This window comes from Eubalaena glacialis, chromosome 7 (genome assembly GCF_028564815.1).
Source record: "Eubalaena glacialis isolate mEubGla1 chromosome 7, mEubGla1.1.hap2.+ XY, whole genome shotgun sequence".
Taxonomy (NCBI): domain Eukaryota; kingdom Metazoa; phylum Chordata; class Mammalia; order Artiodactyla; family Balaenidae; genus Eubalaena; species Eubalaena glacialis.
The window spans coordinates 30,463,470-30,486,142 of record NC_083722.1 but is presented as its reverse complement, the minus strand read 5'-3'; the positions used below and the strand labels follow the sequence as shown (position 1 = coordinate 30,486,142).

At 43.9% G+C, this 22,673-nt stretch overlaps 1 protein-coding gene and 1 non-coding gene across 2 annotated transcripts in view; both read right to left on the bottom strand.

Annotated features, from left to right (window-relative positions):
* Window positions 1-3,430: 3,430 nt before the first annotated feature.
* Window positions 3,431-22,673, bottom strand: part of CLIC5 (chloride intracellular channel 5) — a 112,388-nt gene continuing 93,145 nt past the window's right edge. The window contains exons 5-6 of the mRNA XM_061196129.1: window positions 20,561-20,745; window positions 3,431-12,837 (exon numbers count right to left, since the gene is read on the bottom strand). Of these exons, the coding sequence (XP_061052112.1) occupies window positions 12,670-12,837; window positions 20,561-20,745 (353 nt within the window). The 3' untranslated portion in view covers window positions 3,431-12,669. The remainder of the gene's footprint in view (window positions 12,838-20,560; window positions 20,746-22,673) is intronic.
* TRNAE-UUC (transfer RNA glutamic acid (anticodon UUC)) lies at window positions 7,789-7,861 on the bottom strand. Its single transcript has one exon. It is a non-coding gene; the product is annotated as a tRNA-Glu (tRNA).

The window sequence follows — 22,673 nt, the reverse complement described above, 5'->3', positions numbered from 1 at the left end:
CCCCAGCATCTGATAAGCATACCACAAGGAACTTACCCTACAAATATTTCTCACACATGTTCAAAAATACCTTCAAGGAAGTTCACTGTAGCGTTATTGCAACAGCAAAAGACTGGAAATGACCTAAATACCTATTAAATGTAGACTGGTTACGTGAATTGAGTTACATTCAAATAGTGAGACACCATGCAGATACTCCAAAGAATGTGAAATACGTATTGATATGGAAAGCTCTCCAAGATATAAGTAAAAAAAATGCAACATAAAAAACATCATGCTCCCATTTTGGATAAAATAAATTTGATGCATGCACATACTCCCATGTATCTTGTATTTCTATTAAAAAAAAACTTGACGTGCAACGTTATGTGTGTGTGTGTGTGTGTGTGTGTACACACATGGAAAATTTCTGGAAGCAAATACAAGAAATTGCTAATGGTGGTGGCCTCTGGGAAGGGGGTGAGAGTGTGTAGGGTAGGAAAGTCACCTATTTTTCATTGTAATGACTTTTGAACTACATGCCTTTTACTGTGTGCATTTTTTTCCATTAAAAATATTTACAAATAAATCAACAAATAAAGGTATATCCATACAATGAAAACTGCAGCTGAAAAACAAACAACTGAGGAAGATTTTTATGTACTTATACAGAACAGTTTCCAAGATACGTTGTTAAACAATATATTTTAAAATTTTAGCTGCTTCAGGGTTTCCCATACTATGTGTTACTTGGTTGACACTTCTACCTGGTGTTCAACCCACACCAATTTTCATTACTTGGGGTATGAACATGTCATATCCCTGCCTTTCAGATCAAGGATGACTATTTTTTGTTCTGGTATGTCTTCCTCACCTCTAAGACTTGATATCAGTCTTTTGGGTTGAAATCCTAGCTCTTACTGGCTTGTGAACACAAGCGACTTAACTGCTGTGGGCCTCAGATTCCCCATCCATTAAAAAAAAAAAAAAAAAAAAGAATACATTATGGGAATGCTGTAAGAATTTGCAATAACTATTTAGCACATAAGGACCCAAGGGTAAGCATTTTTCAAGATGGTGGCTGTTACCATCATTAATATTCCTTGGGATGTGGCCATCGGAAGTGTAGACAGGAGGGACCACACCCTGGTTTTGCACCAGTAGAGGCAAGGCTTTGTGTGTCATGGCCAAGGCTGTTCCAGAGGAAGCCTAGCATTTGGCTGGTCTTTTTGGCCACAGTAGCCTTGGGCCTGTATCTCAGAGAAGCAGCTACTAATAATAGTTCAGAATTCAATATTCTCTGGGTGCAACTGGGGCTGTGTTTTGCTTATACCGTGCATTTACAGCCCCTCTTAGGGAAGCTTATTCTCATCTTTTAAGCATGAATTGTATCTAGTGGCTCCTCCCCACCCCCGCAAGATGCCTCTTGTTGCCTTCTGTTGCCCTAGGCCCATTAGTCCTATTTGTGTTTGAGTCTCTGTTTATAACAATGTCTTTCAGAAGAGGAAGTGAGGATGCCCATGCTGTCTTTCTTCACTTTTACAGAGTTAAAAAGAAAAAGAACTGCCTCTCCACTGTCTCTCCATTTCATCTCCCAGGGCAGCTCTGGGTCAATTGGTCTCACTGATTATCTAGTAGGCTTCCTGCCTTGATGCATTGACCAGGGTCTTTTATTATCGGCTTTGGAGCTCCTTGTAAGGTACTCCAAAAAAGCATTTTAAAATAGTGTCTAGTGGGCAATTTACATTTTAACTGCTCCTTTCACTACCCCTCACAACACCCTCACGTAGTTCCCTTTTCTAGAATTAAATAACCACATCATAGCTTTTGGGCTCCATGTCTCTTTTAGATGTTGAACTTGGTCCTGTTGTGGTCTTTATTTATATAGTGGTTCAGTTAGAGTCTCATGCTTGTTCCCATTCCTCATCTTTCTCCTAGTTTGTGTTTTCAGGTTATACGGCATCTTGATAAATTAAGGGCCAGATAGTGCCATCTGGGCTTGTTTTTTTGAGAATCCCTCTGAGAATTGCTGACGCTGTGATAAGAGATTGTGCTCAAGGAGTCATGTGATCATGAGAATGTGGTGGGTGTGAAAGGAAAGACTGAAGACCACCGTTTTCCAAAAGTCCTTTGGTTCCGGATGAATGTCAAGTGTCTTTTCCCCATTAATTAATCTAGGATTTAAGATCGAAGATCTGTCTGTCTCTTGGGTTTTATTTTAGATGTCACAGTACTTTGGAGACCATTACCCTAGAAATACAGACCTGGATTTCAGGTTCTCTCTTGTCACTTTCCTACCACACTTTTACAAATCCCAGTGGGGGACCTGCCAACTTGCCATTTTCCTTTCTCTTTACTTTATCCACACTCATCTTCCCTAAGAGTGGGCCCAACCTTATTCTGAAGGTCAAAGGCTCAATGAATCGTGAGAAATTCTTGTGGAAATTTCTAGTAGAAAATAACACTTCACAAGTCCAATACTAATGTTTCCAAAGCTGTAAGCCAGCGAGGACCCCCTGTCTTTCCCCACCACCAACACACAAATACACCTTCCCATATTATGTTCCCAATACCCTGAAGACGATACTGGCAGGGTGTACACTTGGCTTAATCTTATGTGGCCTCAAGTAAGGATGTGTTTTTTATTTTTTAATTTTCTTTTATTTAAAGGAGGAATTCTACATTTTTTCCCCCTTCTACTTTAAAACTATACCAAGAAGTCACAAGGGGATCAGCAACTTCCTCAAGAAACAGTTTATACTCAACTCATTCCATGATGCGGCAGCCTCATGGGTATGTAGCAACTGAATTACAGAGGAAGAAATGAGCACAATTTCTTGTGCTCTCCAAGAGAGAGAAAACCTAAAGTCAGTAAAGAAAATGGAATTGTGCACTTGGGAGAGATCTTCAACAAGTAGATAAATAGATAGCAGTCAGATATATTTCACTTCTCAAATTGAGAAGAATTGAAAAACAATACAACCCAATACTGGCAATGATGTGAAAATACAAGCACTCATATTCTTCTGGTGAGAGAATAAGTTGGAACAATCTGGAGGCAAAGTTAGCAATAGTATATATCAGGAGCCTTAAAATCTGCATGCCTTTTGATTTGGCAATTTCACCTCCAGAAATCTATTCTAAGGAAAAATAGAGGTAACAGAGAATCTCGCCAATTGGAACTTCATTATAGCATTGATTATAAGAGTAAAAAATTAGTAATACCCTAAGGACCAAGTAATAGGGAATTGGTTAAATGGATTATGATACATAAGAATGATGTCATAGATGAAAAGGGGCTTGGAAAGATGTTCTTGCTATATAAGCAAGAAAAAAACATTAAAAAAACAGTATAAAGAGTGTTAGCTGACAATTACACCCCCCCTCAAAAAAAAACCCCAAAGCAAACTAAACTAAAACAAAACAAACAAATAAAACACACTAGAAAAACTTGATTAAGAAAAGCTAAGTTTATTAGATTTATTTCAATAAAGAAGAATACAGAGGCTTCGTAGTAGAGCAGAAAGGGGAAGCTGCAGGAGGAGGATATTTACAGGGCTTTACGCCAGAGCTGAGTGATTGATTATAAGGTGGGTCTTACCAGGTGGGGAACTGGTGGGGATTGAACGATATATGACATAATAGCTTTGGATTGATGGACACAGTAAGGTACGGTCTTGAAACAAACATTGTTGAGCAAACTGTTGATCTTGATAAGTAAGCAAGTATTTTCTGGAGCAGGTTATTTGTGCCTAGTCCTGGTATAGTTTGGCACAGAAACAGGAATATATGTTTTGCTCATAATTGTTTATCATAGAGACAAGAAAGTACTTTGATTTCAGTTGTCAATAATAGCTCTTTTGTTAAAAAAATTGTTTATATTTCAATCTCACTAGAAAATGCCTAGAAAGATAACTATGTGTAAATTAAAGGTGGTTATCTCCTGGTGGAGGGGTTACAGGTATTCTTTTAGTTTCTTCTTTTCTGCTAGTTTGTATTTTCTAAGTTTTCCCTAACTAACATATATTCAGAAAAAAAGATGCATTTGTTTAACTCATATTGAGCCAGATAATTGCAGGACTATAGCATCTAGAGTCACCCTCATTTCAAAACTCCTAATCCATTTCTAAGTACACCAAATCGAGACAGCATTTTGTGGCCAACTTGGGGAACTGGCTAAATCATTCCCTAATCACAACCATGCGATTCAATGTGCATTAGACGGCTTTTCATCTTTTCAGACAGATAAGCGCTGTACAGACTGTATTAGAAGGATCCATTCTTCAGATGTATAATGAAAGCATACTTAACAAACACAGACATGCATTTCTGTCCTGGACTCTGTTATCATTCTATTTTCAGAATTATGATACAGTGGGGATCAGGGACTCCAGGGAAGTGAGGAGTGAGATCCGAGGTGAACCAGAAGTCTCGAATACTGTCTCATGACTCTCCAATCAACCACTGATAAATATTTTTGAGCGTCTAATATTTGCTGAGTGCTGGACAGGTGAGGCATGGCACAAAAATTGGATAACCTACGTTCCAGTCCTTAAAGGAGCTTAGTTTTTCATTGGGGAAGGGGCTATGAGGAGTGATTGACACACAGGGAACAATTCCAAGTAGCTACAAAATGGCATATAACCAAGCCACAGGTGGATCTGGACTTGATTCTATGCTGGTCTCTATTATGACATTTGTATTATGCATCTTGTGTGGTCTAGACTCCAAGTCCTATACAAATTCACTGGTTTGAAGGTTTGGGACATTGAGATATTCTAGTTAAAGATGGGTTAAACTCAAATTTTTAAAAATGTCCTTTCCTTATATTGAAAATCTTTCCAAAACTTGAGTCTGCTTTACTTTCTGCATAAATAACTGTAGCTCAGTGAACCTAATTGCGGGGCCCACAGTCATTCTCATTGCATCTAGATGATTTCATTCAGTGTAGATGAGAAAGATGGGAGGCTGATGTGGATGGGAATTGACTCCAAAATAGCCTGAAATTTACTTTAAAAGACACCCCCCCAAAACACACACACACACACACACACACACACACACATTCCTAGTATCCATGTGTTTTCTGGTGATCATCTCTTTCCATTAAAGACTGCAGTGAGACCTTCCAACAGATGGAAGATTCCAATTGGCCAAAATGTCATTCCACTTGAAATAACCCTTTATTATTCATAAATACTCTTCATCAGGGATTTCATCATCTCATAGGCAAGAGGCCTTAATAACCCCTGGGGGAAACTGAGACTCAGAAAGGGACTTTGTGCCAAGTCACATAGTAACTAAGTGATGGACCTACGATTAAAATCCTGATCTCCTTGTTTTTAATACTCAGCCTCCTACCTCTCTAGTCTGGTACCCCTTGCCTTTCCCCACAAGGCAAAACTTACTGGGGACTCTGGCGATCTTAAGCTACTAGACATAAAAGTAAAAAAGACACGGCTCACAACACCTTTGAGTATATGAGATGCTCTCATCTCCAAGTCCACCTTTTGGAAGCTTCTCTGGAACAAGGCGCAGTTCTCCTCAATGCCAAGCACAGCGATTGCCACTCGCATGCCCCTTGGTTTTGCCATAGCATAGGGAAGGAAACAAGATGCAGAGAGATGAAGACCCATGTTCCCAGCCCTTGGTCAGCCTGTAGAACAGACCGTCTGCACGCAAACAATAGAAACACAGAACACCTCCTGGGTGAACAAACTGATGATCTAACTGGCTATTAACAGCAACAACAAACTTGGTTAATATACCACTTAGGATGTTTTGGCCACTCATAATAATAAACAAATAAGCAATAAACATCCTCAAACAGTCTAGGATGTATTACAGGACAGGAAGTGCAGAGGTAGAACCAGTCTCAAGATTTGACATTTCAGCAGCTCGGGGTCCCATCAAGGACCCAGGCTCTCTCCACTCTTGTTGCATTTTGCGGTGTATTACTGCCTTTGCCTGAGGCTTGCCCCTCATGGTCTCCAGAGGGCAGCAGCACTTCCAGACCTCACACCCACATTCCAAGGGAGCACCAGAGGCAGTGACTTAGGGAGTCACTTTCTGAAAAACAAGGAAATCTTTCTCAGCAGTTCCTGAACAAACCTCCCCTCACAACACTGGGTGAAACTTGGTCCAGAGTCCACTCTGAAACCAACCACAGCCAGGTGGACAGGCTCAGACCATTCATGATTCACCCCTGAACCTGGGGTTGGAACCATTTTCACCTGAGTCACAGGAGGGTGGGGAAAGAGTGGGCAGGTGGGGAGGAGGGAGGAATGGGGAAGTGGACTCCTGACCCTATCAGAGATCACCAGAGGAAGATAGGGGTGGTCGGGATGGAGAGATGACCACCAACAGTGTCTTCTCTGAGCTGGTGGCTGCCTCTCCCACCAGGACTTACTCCCTGAGTCAAGGGTCTGATCTCTTCCAAGGGATGAGAAGCTGTTCTGACAGAGCACGGAGAGCACAGAGGACTTCCGGGAGCTTTGCACCTTTCAGCAGTGTGAATGCTCACAGAGGTCCTCCTCAGGTGCTACGTTGACTACAGGTAAATTCTTTTTTATTTTAATTTTATTTTAATAAATTAATTTATTTTTTGGCTGCATTGGGTCTTCGTTGCCGTGCGTGGGCTTTCTCTAGTTGCGGCGAGTGGAGGCTACTCTTTGTTGCGGTGCGAGGGCTTCTCACTGCGGTGGCTTCTCTTGTTGTGGAGCACGGGCTCTAGGCACGCAGGCTTCAGTAGTTGTGGCATGCGGGCTTCAGTAGTTGTGGCTAGTGGGCTCTAGAGTGCAGGCTCAGTAGTTGTGGTGCACGGGCTTAGTTGCTCTGCAGCATGTGGGATCTTCCCAGACCAGGGCTCGAACTCATGTCCCCTGCATTGGCAGGTGGATTCTTAACCACTGCGCCACCAGGGAAGCCCCTACAGGTAAATTCTTACTGAGGATTCTGGGGACCTTAATCCAGAGTCAGTGACATGATGCTAAGGGTGGGAATTTCAGACCAGGAAAGCTGATAGGGCGAGGCCACCGAGGGCCAGGAGAGAGCTTTGGGTGCAGATAGACCAGTCTTCTAAGGTGTTCCTTAAATCGCACCTACACTGTCACTGCTGGCCCACTCCCAGGTACAATACACATAGGAAATTGAAATAAGACCCATGAAGGAACATCAGTATATTTTTTTCACCTGGGCCATGCACCATGATAGAATTTTTAGCTTTGCTAAAATAAAAATCTGTTTTTGGATGGCTGAGTCACAAGCTTTTTGCTTTTCCTTCTGTTCTTCTTCCTCCTTTTTTTTTTTCTTTTCTTTTTTTTAATTGAAGTATAGTTGATTTACAATGTCGTGTTAGTGTCAGGTGTACAGCACAGTGCTTCAGTTTTATATATATATATATATTCATTCTTTTCCAGATTCTTTTCCCTTATAGGTTATTACAAAATACTGAGTATAGTTCCCTGTGCTATACAGTAGGTCCTTGTTGGTTATCTATTTTATATATAGTAGTGTGTATCTGTTAATCCCATCCTCCTAATTTATCCCTCCCCCCCTACCCCTTTGGTAATCATAAATTTGTTTTCTATGTCTCTGGGTCTATTTCTGTTTTGTAAATAAGTTCATTTGTATCTTTTATTTTTCAGATTCCACATAGAAGCGATATCATATGATATTTGTCTTTGTCTAGCTTACTTCACTCAGTATGATAATCTCTCGGTCCATCCATGTTGCTGCAAATGGTATTATTTCATTCCTTTTATTACTTTTTTTTTTTTTGGCTGCACCATGGGGCTTGCGGGATCTTAGTTCCCCAACCGGGGATTGAACCCAGGGCCTCGGCAGTGAAAGTGCCAAATCCTAACCACTGGACCACCAGGGAATTCCCTATTTCATTCTTTTTTATTGCTGTGTAATTTTTATTTGCTTTTGATTTTTAAGAAGAATGAACATATTTTCTTTTATAATGGGAAAATAAAATAACGTTTGGGAAAAAAGAGGTATTTCGTACACATTTCAAACAGCATAGGAAATCCCCACCTCCAGTAAGAAGTCTGATGATCGCCTTTGTAATATTTGAAAATAAACCAACTTTATTTGAATCAGTCAATATCAATCAAGACTGGAAAACAAATTTATAACTGGTTCAGCTTCATGAGGAAGACACTCAGCAATATCTTCATTAAAAGGCATTTTACATTATTAAGGCTTGAAAGCAAGACCTGTTATTTTATCACCACAGTTAAAGGTCTTGAGAAAATCAAGTTACCATCATTGGGAGTGTCTTTATAAAATGAAATGTTTGATCTTTTATGAAAGCTAGGCTTCTTTTGCTAAATTAGTTAGCTCTCCAGCTTATAAAATGGGGTAGGCAGGTGGTCAGGAAAGATAGACAAATTCAAACATCAGCTGGATATTTTATATTTTAAATATATGCATAGTCAATATTGCAAAATCTCTAATTATACATAAATACCTTAGACAACTGTATCCTTAAAATTGCATTTTGCCAAAAAACAGATTGCTTTTCTACAAACACAGATTAGCCCAAACCCTACAATGAGGCAATTTTTAATTTTATTTTTGGTTGGGGAGGGGAGCATTGGATCCATTTCCTTGAGTAACATTAAGTAAGATTATGCACACTTTGGATCATACCTAATTACGAAATGAAAGTATCCTGAAACTAAACTGGGAGGAGAATATTGACAAAGGGAGAGGAAGATGCATTCATAGGAGGGCACGTGTTGTTTGCATTAAATGCCAAGGGGAGTGGATAGAAGATAATGGGCCTTGTGTGCTAGAAGGGCCCCAAAGCCAATGATGTGATCACTTCTGTCCTAACATCAGAACCAGGACGCTTCACAGGCACACTCCTTTCTCTAATGCTTTAGGTTCTTTTTAATGTTACATAAAAAATAAGAAAGTGATCCCTTGTGAATCATCGAGCTTAGTTTTAACCATGAGTTAATGCTTCATCTTTCCAAGGAGGAAGACACCAGCATCTTGATTCCCTCTGCTGTTGAACTGGCTCCTGGTCAGTGGAAATAGGAGTCACAGACGTACCTACTGGATGTCTGCTGCCCCTAGACCAACTTAATTTCAGACAGACTCTCCCTGTTTCCTCCTGATGGAAAACTTACTAGGTAGACCTGCACTTTGCTGACTCTGCCTCCCTTTTAATTCTATTTGTCCAGACCTTGCTGATTTCTAAGACTCTTAGATCTTCAGGGTCCATTCTGGGCATGATGCATTTTGCAACAATTCTAAGATGCTTGGTCTTGTCTTTCTGCAGAGTGGCCAGTGGGCACAGGTGTTGTGAGCTTCTGTTATTTCATCCAGCGCTAGAAAATTCAGCCCAGGAAACCTCACTCTTGCCATGGCCCCTTTCTAATGAGAAGCTCAAACTCCTCAATGGCCCCACCAGCACGAGAAGTGAACGCTGAAGACAGTGCCATTTCCTAGGAAGCTGAAACCGGTTTGAGATCCTGCGGTCGAACAACCCAGTGGAGTGTGGGTTTCACTTTTCAACTCATGAGCTTGGTGCCAGGTAGCTGTATCCTTGTTCAAAACAAGACAGCCATACTCATGCCTGTGATTCTGAATTGTCAGGTGATGAAGGCGTGCGATAGAAGAAACTATGCTCTGGACCAATCCAGATTTTACTGACCCAGCTCATCTTTTACAGCTATTAAATTCTTATCCCATACCCTCTTGGGGCCACCTGAGAGGCAGGCAGGACTGAGAAGATGGGTAAATTCAACACAGTCGTTCTGAGTATGATTCTTGTTTCTCCCCCACTATGCTACTCCACCAAAAAAAGCCACAGTGATGTGAAAGTCGAAGGACAGCGTTAAATCCAGAGTAAAACAGGATCTTAACCCAAATAAATCCCCTTTCAGCGTCATTGAAATGCTTTCTGAGGCATCGATACGCATTCCAGACCAATGACAAAGGTCACCTCCCATCTTAACACTCTGGAGTCCAGGGTCAAACTGCAGACCATCAATACTCCCTGAGTTGGTTCTGGGGACACCTAAGGACCTCTCCACACTGTTGCTGGGAGATGATAAGCTGTGTACGTGACAAGGTCATGGCCAAAACCCAGGGAGGCTGAAAGATCTGGAGAAAAATCTCTTTGGAAAAAAATAATCGTAAGGCAATATTATTATTATTTAAAAATATTCTGATAAATCTGGTCATAGACATTAAAGCTTTAAATCAATAGTCAGTTGCATCACATGATAATCTCCTGCTGCAATAAAAAGAATCCTGGATTGAGTACCAGAAAGTGCCGTCTATCTATAACTCCTCTCCCTCTTCTAAGTGGTTACGATGGATCATATAACTGTCCCAACCCCACCCCTGTGCCTTAATATTGCTATTTATGTAAAACTAAGTCAACCACAGAAGGAGCATCTAGAAGCAACAATGTTGATTTGGTTTGGCTTGCTTGTTTTTAAAGGCTGTGTTTAAAGACTCACCAATTGCTGAATTCTGAATATCAAAGCAGAGTCTTGGTGTGTAAAAACTCCTCTGGGGGAGCTACTCCACTTGAGCGTCCTCCTGTTTTCTCTGTCGCTGGCTGGCTATGCTTCTCAGATGTGCTTTAAGAAGAGCGCCTCTCTGGGTCTCAGGAAAGTAAACTGCCTCTTAGATCATCATGCCTGTGCTGTGACGTTGAGGGAAGGATTTCTGGGACAACAGGATTGCACACTACTTAAAAGGCCTTTGGGATCATTCAAGCTTTCACCTCCCAGGAGGCCAGTTTGGGGCTTTTCCCTACAGTCAAAAGGACTGTTTCCTTACCAGTTCTTTTCAAACATCTCCAGGGACAAAATTACCAGGGGGTCTGTGGAAAGGTTCCTTAGAGGTGAAAATGCATCCATTCCTTCTGCTTTTTGAAAGGTCTCAGGCTTATAGGATGTCTTACTGAGAAATGTCGTCTTCCTCCCTGGGCTAAAGGAGACCCTCCTGCTTCCTCTCCTTGGCTCTGATCAGTGGGCCCCTTTTATCTCCAGAGATCCCTGGAGGCAGGTAGGTCCGGGGATTGCTTGGGTTAGAATCTGGTGATGTTTCTACAGGAAGGCCCTGTGCCGTGCTGCCCTCACTGAGCAGTGAGCCAAGTCCTGGGGCTTTCGGGCACTTGGAAGCCTCACTCTCCACCAACAAGCAACACAGAAGAAAGGATAGTTGGAGGTGAGGGTCTGTGGCGGGTGGACTTTCTCCCAGGGTGTTCGTGGGAAGAGGGAGCTGATGACTAGTTCATTTTTCTTTGTTTCCTCTGCACAGGTCCCCGTCCTCAAGCAGGGTGAGCTTTTAAGGAGGTGAAATTCAAGGAGAATGACTACAGAGCGAAATATTAGCTAAAAAACAGTTTCTTCTTTTTCATCTGGCAATTGAGTCAGATGGTAGGAAAATTTACCCAGATGCGTATGTATTTTCTGTTCGAGTTTAAACCACATGGTTTCCCAATCAGAAAGGCCCATGGACTTTATTCCTAAGGCTCCGCCCGCGATCAAGCCACCTCCTAAACGTATCTCTCACCCATCAGAGGCTACAGGTGATTCAGAGAGCACCCGGCTTAGCAGACTCACATCCAGGAACAACTTGAAGAGACCGGACAGTCATTTTTGGCCAATTCTTGGATTTTTGTTATAAGGTGGGTAGTTACATGACATCACCAGTTCAAGACTTAGTTAGATCATAAGAGAGAAGACCTATCTAAAAGATTCCCGGGAAACACTGAGCCTCCTAAAGACCTTTTTTGATCCTCACCCATCCCTCCACCCCCCACTCCCATCTGCTTTCTCAGAGACCAAAATTCACTCGTGGATAAACAGAGTCAAACCCAGGCATGTAATCTCCAGTGAAACCACTCCCGTAAGCAAACCCCGTGGCTGGTAGACCCCTTGGGCCTTTTGGCATTGACACTGCTCCCCTCCCCTCCCCTTCCCAGTCACCCCAGCTTGGAATTACATGCCAATTTCCCTTCCCGGCAAGGCCTGGACAGATAAAAATGGAGATCAGCATCAAGCCAGGTACTTGATAGCATCAGACTGTGCCTGGCACTGCAGCGAACTGAGACTGTGTCTGAAATAGTTTTCCAATCTGGCCTTCAGTGCCCGAAGTGACAGGAGTGCCAGAAAGTGGTGAGTGACTGGAGGTGTGTCTGCCAGATGCCCAAATCCACACCTGCTCCATTCTTCCCATTCACTCTCTGTCTCCCCCTAACAAAGCACTGCATCTCTTTCTAATGAGAACTAAGATGGCGTCTGGCCTTGGCCTCGGAGTTACTGACAAAGAGGAGAGTGGACGAGGACAGGGTGTTGCACATGTCTAACGCAGCCTAGGAGATATTTTGATATTGGCAAAAGGGGCCAGTGACAATCCCACAGACGGGTTCGTTCTCCCGCACCGACCCCAAACACACTGAACCCAGCCCAGGCCCGAAAGGCTGAGAGCTTGACCGTTTCTCTCATTTCTGCTTGCAGATTCCTGCCTGATCAGATGGGGATGGTGCCGACCTTCATCAAAGACAGCAGGCTGGGGTTCCAATGATGCCAGCAAGATGCGGCCTGATAAAAACAGAAGTTTCTGGAGGTGACGTGGAAAAGGAGTCCGTGAAGCTGGAGTCCTTGGGGAGATGGTGAGTCTTTCTGCAGCAGTGATGGGGCAAGACGGCCAAGTTCAGGATCGGCTGAGGCGCTTGGCCACATCCGCATAGGCCAACTCGATCTCACTGTCGGCCGCGCAGGTGTTGGTGAACTCGTCGCGGGCGTAGGCGTTCTTAAGGTACCGCCACAAGCCCGTCATCTCAGCCGGGAAATTGTAGTTGCGGTATTTCTTGGCCACAATCTACAACAGAGATGGCAGGATGGAGATGGTGTTAAAGCATGAAACAAACCACCGGGAAGGTGTTAGTGGTGTGACCGAGTGTGTGCACAGCGGGAAGACCCTCCATGCAGCCCAAGGGGCCAGCAGCAAGATGCCTGTCATGCAAGGTGGCAGTGCTGCCTTTTTTAATGCAATTTTGTTTATTTTATTTATTTTATTTACTTTATATTTTATTTATTTTTATCTTATTGTATTTTCTCAAGCAAATATAATTTGCCCTTTGACTTAGTAATTCTGCTTCCAGGGATTTTTTTCCTTAGGAAATACCATGGGTGTACAAGAAGATTTAGCTACACACATAGGACCGTAGGACTATTTGGAATAGCAAAAAATGGTATCCAACACAAATGTCCAACAACACATGAATGGATAAATACATTATCATACATATCTGGAGAGCCATGAAAAATGATGCTGCAGAGGAAATCCCAGTGACTTGGAAAACGCTTCAAGAAAGACCGTTAAGTTTGAAGTGTAGTATAAGGCATTTGGAGAAATACATAGGATGACTAGAAGTATATACACCAATCTATTACCAGTGGTTATGTCTGCTTGATAGAATTATAGACAACTTTTTTTTTTCTTTTTTCCCTATCCACTTTGTTTTACGAAGCATCCTTATTTACAGAAGAGAATACAAAGCATAAAACGTAAGTTAGGTATAGGAATGTATATGTAGGTTCAGGGTATGTGGGAGTGAACAGACAGTGATGTCTGTTCTCTCCTTAGTTTACCACACTCGGGGCTGTGGACTTGGGCGTTCTGAGGGAGTGGTGCTTGTATTGAGAGACACAGTAGCATAGTGGTTAAAAGCGTGGGCTCTGGATCCCAGCTGACTGGATCTGCAATCCTGACCCCACTACTTGACAGCTGTGTGACCTTGGACTAGTTACTTAACTTCTCTGAGCCCCAAATTCTTTTCCTCTAAAATGGAGGTAATAAGACGAGCTACCTTGGAGTAATAAATTAGTTAACACACATAAAATGATTGGGGGGGGGGCTGGCTCATACTGAGTGCTCAAAAAAGAGGACCTGTTGTCGGAATTCATCGAGACCCACCTTTTGCCCATTGCATGCATTTCTTCCTAGGTAGGGGCTGCGTGGTCTCTTTAATAAGGTCTCTCTAGCCAGGGAGGGCTTCAAAGACATGAGACCTGTGAGTCACAGGGGGTCTCACACTCAGAAGGGCCCTGCTCTTGGTTTAACGCTCTGCTGTCAACATCTGGAAACTGAAGACTTTTTTTAACGGGCAGCCTTTTAGTTTCGTTGGGCACTGGGGCCTGCACATTGGCTAGTCTTGCCTCTACCCCTCGGGAACTGGGGGGGAGAGAGCAAAGAGTAGCCTCTCTCCTACAGCACTGACTTCTGACTCCTTTCCTTGCTTTCTTTTTAAAGAGGTCACCAGATCACTGGCCCAGGGATCCTCCCACTCAGGGAACCCCCCAGACCAGCCACTCCGGGCTTTCATCTTCATCTGGGTGCCAGTGCTGTGAAGGGTTCCCCAGAAAGCAGTTCTGAGTGAGCGACACCGATGACCTATTGTATGAACAGCTCAGTCGCATAGACACGACCACGTTCCAGGGAGGATGCATTTCCCCGCTCCGATCTCCTCCATCGGTTTTGAACTTCCATTACGGCCCTAAGCTCTATTCTACTCCGAATCACAGTCAGTTCATATCCTCCCCCTCTTCCCTAGCTTGTGAGCAGTATGAGGACAGGAACCGCAGCTTCTTCATTTCTGTCTACCTTGATAACCTCAGTAATGCTGTTGATAAGAGTAACAACAATAGCAAACATCTATTCCCTCTGTGCTCTGCACCAGGCACTGCCTTAAGGACTTGGCAAGCTACTGAAATCTCTAAATAGCTCTACAAGGAAGAGTGTGTTATAGTCCCATTTTACAGTTGAGAAAAATAAGGCAGAGAGAGGTTAAACAAGCAGGGAGGGATTCAATAAAAAGTTGTAATTAATCTTTACCATCTTGTTATCCAAACATCAGACAGAGTGCATCTAGTGTCAAACGTATATGATCACTTAACTTTAAAGCCTGAAGATCCTTTGCAATGAGCAAACCGGAGTCACAAGAGATTTAGTGGTTTATACAATGTTACACAGGAAAATAATTAATTCAACCAGTATCTGTTATCTGTAATTTTCTATTAATCACTAATATTTATTACAGTCTCTGCTGTCTAATCCAATTCTTTCTACTTTGCCACTCAGCCTTATGTAAATGATAAAGGAATAGCTCTACTCAGAATCCCTCCTGTGCCAATTATTCAGCTACTGTTGCTTTATCTCCAGACGGACTAGTGTAGTTGTACCGGCTTCTTTGTGATGCTGAGACTGGGACTGCAAAGCTTACCTCTGCTTTGCCGGCAACTCCCCTGAGGCTCTGACAACAGGGGGTGCTAGAGAGAGGCTGCGCGTCTGGAGGAGGGAGCAGAGACTGGCCCCTTCCTGTGGGTTTCCTGTTCCTGTGAGAGTCTCCTTTTCTCCAGTAGCAGCAGCTGAATCCAGTTTGCAATTTTGCAAACGCTCGCAGGACCCGTGTCCTCACACCAGCTCAGAGAGGCCAGCACACAACCGTGAGCCCACCACTGAGCTTGGGTCCCAGCCCCACGGGCCGCTCTGAACTCTGTCCTCAGCCCCAGCTAAGCAGCGCCCCACCTCGGAGGTCCAAGGTGTAGCTCTGCAGGATCCCTCAGGGAGTTCAAGTTTTTTGTTTTTTAATTTATTTTGTTGAAGTGTAGTTGATTTACAATGTCGTGTTGATTTCTGCTGTACAGCAAAGTGACCCAGTTATACATATATATTACACATTCTTTTTCATATTCTTTTCCATTATGGTTTATCCCAGGATATTGAATATAGTTCCCTGTGCTGTACGGTAGGACCTTGTTGCTTATCCAGTCTATGTATACTAGTTTGCATTTGCTCATCCCAAACTCCCAGTCCGTCCCTCCCCCACCCCTGCCCTTGGCAACCACACGTCTGTTCTCTCTGTCTGTGACTCTGTTTCGTAGATAAGTTCATTTGGGTCATATTTTAGATTCCACATATAAGTGATATCATATGGTACTTGTCTTTCTCTTTCTGACTTGCTTCACTTAGTATGATAATCTCTAGATCCATCCATATTGCTGCAAATGGCATTGTTTCATTCATTTTTATGGCTGAGTAGTATTCCATTGCATATATATATGTACATATATGTATACACACATATATATATTGCATCTTCTTTATCCATTCATCTGTCAATGGATATTTAGGTTGTTTCCATGTCTTGGCTATTGTATAGTTCAAGTTTGGATCATTCCAACCTCTTCCTTCTGCCCTGCTCCCCTGAAGGAGGAACCTCAAGGTACATTTTGTCTTCCTAGTTCTTAGTACTTAGCACTTCTTCATATTAAATTATCTCAGTTAAAATAACTGGTTTGGGGTGGTCACTACAGAAGCCACCTGGCAATGTCTGTCTAGCATAGGTGGGGCCGATAACACAGGTGATGGAATCAGGGTCCTTCAACAGAGCTCTCTGCTTGCTGCAAGACGGCGGCTCCTTGGGTTTGCTCGCGAACCTTTAGAAAAGGCTGTCTTGGGTAATGAGAAAATCCACCAAGGGGTGGAGGCTCCACCAAGGGAAGCAGCTGGAAATTGCCAGAGTGAATGAAAAAGGCCCACACAATGTAAAGTGATGCAGCCCCTGTGGAAAACAGTATGAAGTTTTCTCAAAAAACTAGAAATAGAACTACCATATGATCCAGTAATTCCACTCTTGTTTATACCCTAAAATAACGAGAAGAGTATTTCAAAAAGATACATGCACCCCAGTGTTCTTAGCAGCATTATTTACAGTAGCCAAGATACGGAAGCAACCCAAGTGCCCATCAACAGATGAATGGATAAAGAAGATGTGGTCTATATACAATGGAATATTACTCAGCCTTAAAAAAGAATGAAATAATGCTATTTGCAGCAACATGGATGGCCTTGGAAGGCATTATGCTAAATGGAAGAAGTCATACAGAGAGAGACAAATAATGCATGTTGTCATTTATATGTGGAATCTAAAAAAGAGAACAAACTAGTGAATATAACAGAAACAGATTCATAGATACAGAGAACAGACTAGTGGTTACCAGAGGGAAGGAGCAAAATAGGGGTAGGAGATCAAGAGGCACAAACTACTATGTATAAAATAAGCTACAAAGATGTACAACACGGGGAATATAGCCAGTATTTTATAGTTAACTATAAGTGGAGTATAACCTTTAAAAATCATGAATCACTATGTTGTACACCTGTAACTTATATTGTACATGAACTATACTTCAATTTAAAAACTGGAAAAAACAGAAAGAAAAAGGCCCACAATAAGGTCAAGGCATCAATCAAAAAATATTTTTCAAAATTATAAACTGATCCATGGGGCAGCCTCAAGTCTCTACATCCTGGAATGTATTTTCAAGTTTTTAAAAGATATATATATAATATGAGCTTGAAAATGGCAGAGATGCAACTTATGAATATATATTTGTATTTATATATATAGCTCCCTTCCTGTTTGCTTCAGCAGCTGAACAGGTCCCTGTGCCATGTGAGGGTCCAGGGGCCGCCACAAGAGTCCCGTGTGTCCCTCCCTGCCCGGATCCGCGCACCATGACCTTGGCCAGAGCTGGTTCTTTCCTCACACGTTGGCTTGTGTGGGGAGATGAGAATAGAAGGCGGCCAGAGAATGAAAGTTCAAACCAGGCTGTCAGTGAGCAGCGGGGCCAAAGCAACTCAGCCCCCAAGGATGCAGACAAACTGAAGGAGAGCCAATGAAAGAGAGAGGGAGAGGATGCACACGGCAGAAGCTCTGACGTCCGCAGGAACCTCCATGCTCATGTTCTGAATTTGCTTTCATATGAAAACAGTCAGCTCCCCCAGCCCAGATTAAGTCTTGGCGTCTGAAGCCAAACTGGAGGTCTGACTTGGCTCCCCCTTCGCGCTTTCCACACTTCAGAGGTTTGCCAGCGCTCTGGGATCTGATAAGCTGGGTCAGCAGAAATCCAAGGAGACGGGAGGTGATGCCCAGCCTTTGTCCCCTCGCAGGCCATCCTCCCTCCGATCCCCAGCTCCTGAAAGTAAATGACACACTGAACTTCATCCCAGGACAGGAGTGTAACTTAGTCGTCCAGGGCTGGAAGGAACTGGAGAAACCAGAGGATGAAGCCCGGGGCCTGGAAGATCCATTTGTTCACCTGATCAGACACATGATTCTTGAGTGGGTGGTGAACCCACGTGTGAGTGAGAGGAGGAGGGACGGAAGTGAGGGGAAGAGGCGAGAAGGAATGTAATCCACATCTCTTCTTTTGGGCATGAGAGAAATGATTCCCCGAAAGGGTAAAAGACCTGCCCCAACTCCTGCTGCTCGTTGGTGGCATCCACACGACCAGAACTTGGGGCTCCGGACTTCTAGAACAGGGTTCTTTCCATTACCTCACTCTGACAGTGTGACTGATAGAATCATATCACCCCTAATGGTGCCACTTGTTCCTCAGGAAATGAGAATAAAAGATGTTTTGGAGGTGGGGTGGGCACGCAGTAATTAATAACTTCAAAGACATATAGCTTGGCTGGACCTACCAGTGACCATTGGCTTGGCCCAAACCCAAAGTGTCTTCCTATTTTTTTTTTTTTTATTTATTTTTGGCTGTGTTGGGTCTTCGTTTCTGTGCGAGGGCTTTCTCTAGTTGTGGCAAGCGGGGGCCACTCTTCATCGCGGTGCGCGGGCCTCTCACTATCGCGGCCTCTCTTGTTGCGGAGCACGGGCTCCAGACGCGCAGGCTCAGTAGTTGTGGCTCACGGGCCCAGTTGCTCCGCGGCATGTGGGATCTTCCCAGACCAGGGCTCGAACCCGTGTCCCCTGCATTGGCAGGCAGATTCTCAACCACTGCGCCACCAGGGAAGCCCTGTCTTCCTGTTAATAGACTGAATTTGCTCTGCCCATCAGCCCTGGCAAGCATGATGCTCTCCCAGCCTCCAGCCCTGACGTGTCCCGCAGGAACACCAGTGTGTGCACAGCTAACATTTCAACTCAAGCTGGCGTGTGTTCTGATTGGAGGGCTCTGATTTCCAGCTCAGGACATCAGCTGAAAACCAGTAGGCAGATATCCAGCTGATAAATGATTGAATCTGATTCTCCTTAGTGACAGGTGGAAAGAAACTGGGGATCACAAGCTAGGTGATCAAATGGTCAATCAATGAGTATTTATTAAAGGGCCACCACGTACCCACCATCATGCTTGGAGAAGACCTGTCCTCACAGAGCTTTTTGTCTGAGACAGTAAGATATTAACACATGTAAAAGTAGAGCGCAGTCTAGCTCTACGATCACACTGTAATTTTCTCTGGTCTCGTGAGGGTCAGAAAAGGATGTGATAGAAAACAAACTTATGGTTACCAATGGGGATAGTTGGGGGGCGAGGGGTGGAGATAAATTAGGAGTTTGGGATTAACATATACACACTACTATATATAACACAGATAGACAACAACAGTATAGCACAGGGAACTATACCCAATATCTTGTAATAACTTATAATGGAAAAGAATCTGAAAAAGAATATATATATAACTGAATCACTTTGCTGAACACCTGAAACTAACACAACATTGTAAATCAACTATACTCCAAGAAAGATGATTTTAAAACAAACAAATAAAATGGTTAAAAAAATAAAACTGAAAAAAAGGATGTGAGAAGAAATATTAGAGTTTAGATAAATGTGGGAGACACAACTGCTCTCTTCAAATGAGATGAAGAGAGCAGCCCTGTTTCGTGTTGCTCCAGAGAACCAAGGGAGCAGGGAGGCACGTTTGGGCTCCATATAAAGGAGGATGGTTTAATAACTGGAACCGTCCAAAATGGTAGGGCTGGCTCTGTAGGCAGAGGGCTCTTCGTCATCAGAAACGTGCAGTCACAGCTGCACAGAAGCCTGTCACAGACACACAGGAAGGGGTCCACTTTGGGGTGGGAGATTAGGGTGACCTCAGAACTTCCCCCTTCTTTCCAATTCTCAGATCCTAAGGCTGGTATAGGAAAGGATTACACTGCAGGTTAACCTGTGATCAGTAAGTGCAGCAGTAGCAAGAAAATGCTGTCACTTCTTGCAGCCTCCAGCTCTTCAACTGGTAGATGAGGAAGATGCCTGCCTGCCCCAGAGAGTGGCTACAGGGAATCAGAAGGTCCATCTGCCCACAAAGCAAACATGCATATGAGGGCACGCTTAATAGAGATGTCGGGGTGGAGGTGTGGCCAGTGAAAACCTATGAGGAAGAGGTAAGGAAGAGGCCTGTGGAGTGACAGGACTATATATAACTATATATAACAGGACAATAATAGCAACTATTACCTATTGAACCCTTACAATATGGCAGGCACTTTCAGGCCACACTTAGTCTCCCAACAGCCCTAGTTAAACAATATATGCCTATGTTACAGGTGTAACCTGGAGCTCAGAGAGGCTATACAGCCAGCACGCAGCGGAGGCTGACTTGGGGTCCCAGTTTGCGTGACTTCCGAGCTCTGACTCTCCATCAGCAGGCGGCACTGTCCTCACCTCACCTCCACAGGTGACCCGGGCCTTTGATGGAGCTGGATCTGGGGAGCATCTGCGGATAGATAGAGCGCTTTTACCTTGACCACATGGAGCTTGGGCAGCAGGTTGCAGTCGGCCAGGGTCAACTCGTCTCCATCCAGGAACTTGCGCCGGGAGCCCTTGTCATCGTCCCCGCGGGTGTTGGCGTCGATCTCCTCTGGCAGAGGGGTGTTCAGGTAGTCATCCAGTTTCTTCAGTGCCTTGGTCAGGCCTCGCTCAAGGGCTGGCGTGGAACAGCAAAAGAAGTGCCTTTAGTCAACCTTCCTGCCCCTGGATACAGCCACGGGGTCTTCAGAGCAAAGGAGCTTATCCAGAATCCTGTCCCCCTCATCATACCGGCTCCCCCCACACTACAGAGTACCTGACAGCCAGGTACACGATGCCATAGAAGAGTATTAAACAGCCTGAAAAAGCAAACCTTAACCAAACAATAAACATTTGCTAATCCTTGTTTTTGGAAAAGATCATATAAATACAGAAATACAACCATCAGGATATCTATCAAAGCTTGTACATACCCCTCTCCAACAGATGCAATAATAATTGTCAGTTTTCATTTTCTTCTTTTGCTCATCTAAATTTTGCCGATATTCCGCAATTAACCCGCATAATAATTTTGTAGAAAGAAAGAACTATTAAATAAGTAAATAACAACTGTATAGAGGTCCTAGGACAGAGATAGGCACCAGATTTGGGGGCAGCCTTAGCTATGGCTAACCCAACCTGAGAAGGAGAGGTGTGAAGGCTTCCAGGAAGACGTGACCTAGGCCAGTGAGCACCCATGTCCGGGGCTGCCCCCAGAGAACCAGTGGGTATCAAGGAGGCATCCTTGAGTTTAATCTAGAGGGGTTGTTCTAAAAATCAGAGCGGTCCAAAATGGAATGGCCAACGCACCGGGCAGCAGGCTCCGCCAGAAATGTGCAACCCTGCCTGCATAGAAACCTGTCATGGATACAGCTCAAAGAGTGACAATCCGAGGGAAGACAATGTGGCAGAAGATTTTTCCAGTCTTGCCCCAGTGATTATCTATCAAATAATTCACTTACGTATAAGAACAGAACAAAATACTCAAAAGAGCAACTATAGAAAATCACTATCACTCAGAGTCATTCCACCCGGGGAATCTCACCGACCACTCCAGTCAGAGAACCCTAACCTAGAAACTGTCCACCTGAGCTGGAGGAGATGGCTGGCCAGGTCATGGGCCAATGCACCTGTGTCAACAGCCCCACCCCCAATGATTGTTTCTTCCAGACTCTGGTTTAGAGATTGACACCGAGATGCTGGGAATCAGTCCGGATGTTAATTTCAGCAGCTAAAAGGAGGGAGCTGCCTCTGGAGGAAGAGCCCACAGGAGCTCAGATTTTTCCCCAACGCGCCTTCTGTTAGCTCCTCCTCACATAACCCATGTTTGTCTTTTCATAGAAAGACTTTGTCTGAGACAGTGAAACAACACCAGCCCAAGATACAGCAACTGAACGCTTACTGGAACATTTGAAAACAGGCTGGAGGTTGGATGCGGTTTCTCAACACTTCCTTCTCCCTGGCATTTGAACTTGGACTTCATCATCTGCTTTGTGTTTCCAGTTTGGGAGAATAGAGTGAGCGGGGCTGGGAAAAATGCTTGTATTCCCCTTAGTAATTGTCTAGACTGGGATGGGACTACAAGCCTGTTCAAGAGCACCGGCAGAGGGCGCCAACAGTACTTCTTAGCACCCCAGCTCACGCCCACGGAAGCAGCTGTGATTCATATTGGGTCTGTTTGCTTCCACAAATCCCGCTACCCCTTTCAGTTATGGAGATGATGACAAAATCTTGATTCTAATGGAGAAAGGAAAAATCAGATAGAATGCCTGCTGAAATTTGATGAGCTGATATCATCCGAGGGAAAGAGACATTGATGGGATACGAGACATTGCAGGTTCTAACCCCAAATGTCCCCAGACACCTGAGCAGGTCCCTGCCCGAGTGCCCAGTCTTGGAAACGTGAAATTGGGTAAGAGAGGCCTGGAACAGCAACTGAAGCTCTTTGGGCGGATAGTTCTGGAGAAATTTCAACTCTCTCTCCAGCCGTCTCTTAAGGTGGAAGGGTAAAGTTTGGCAATGGCAGAGCACGAGAGATTCTAAGCTCCAATTCTGAAGCCCAGTCCC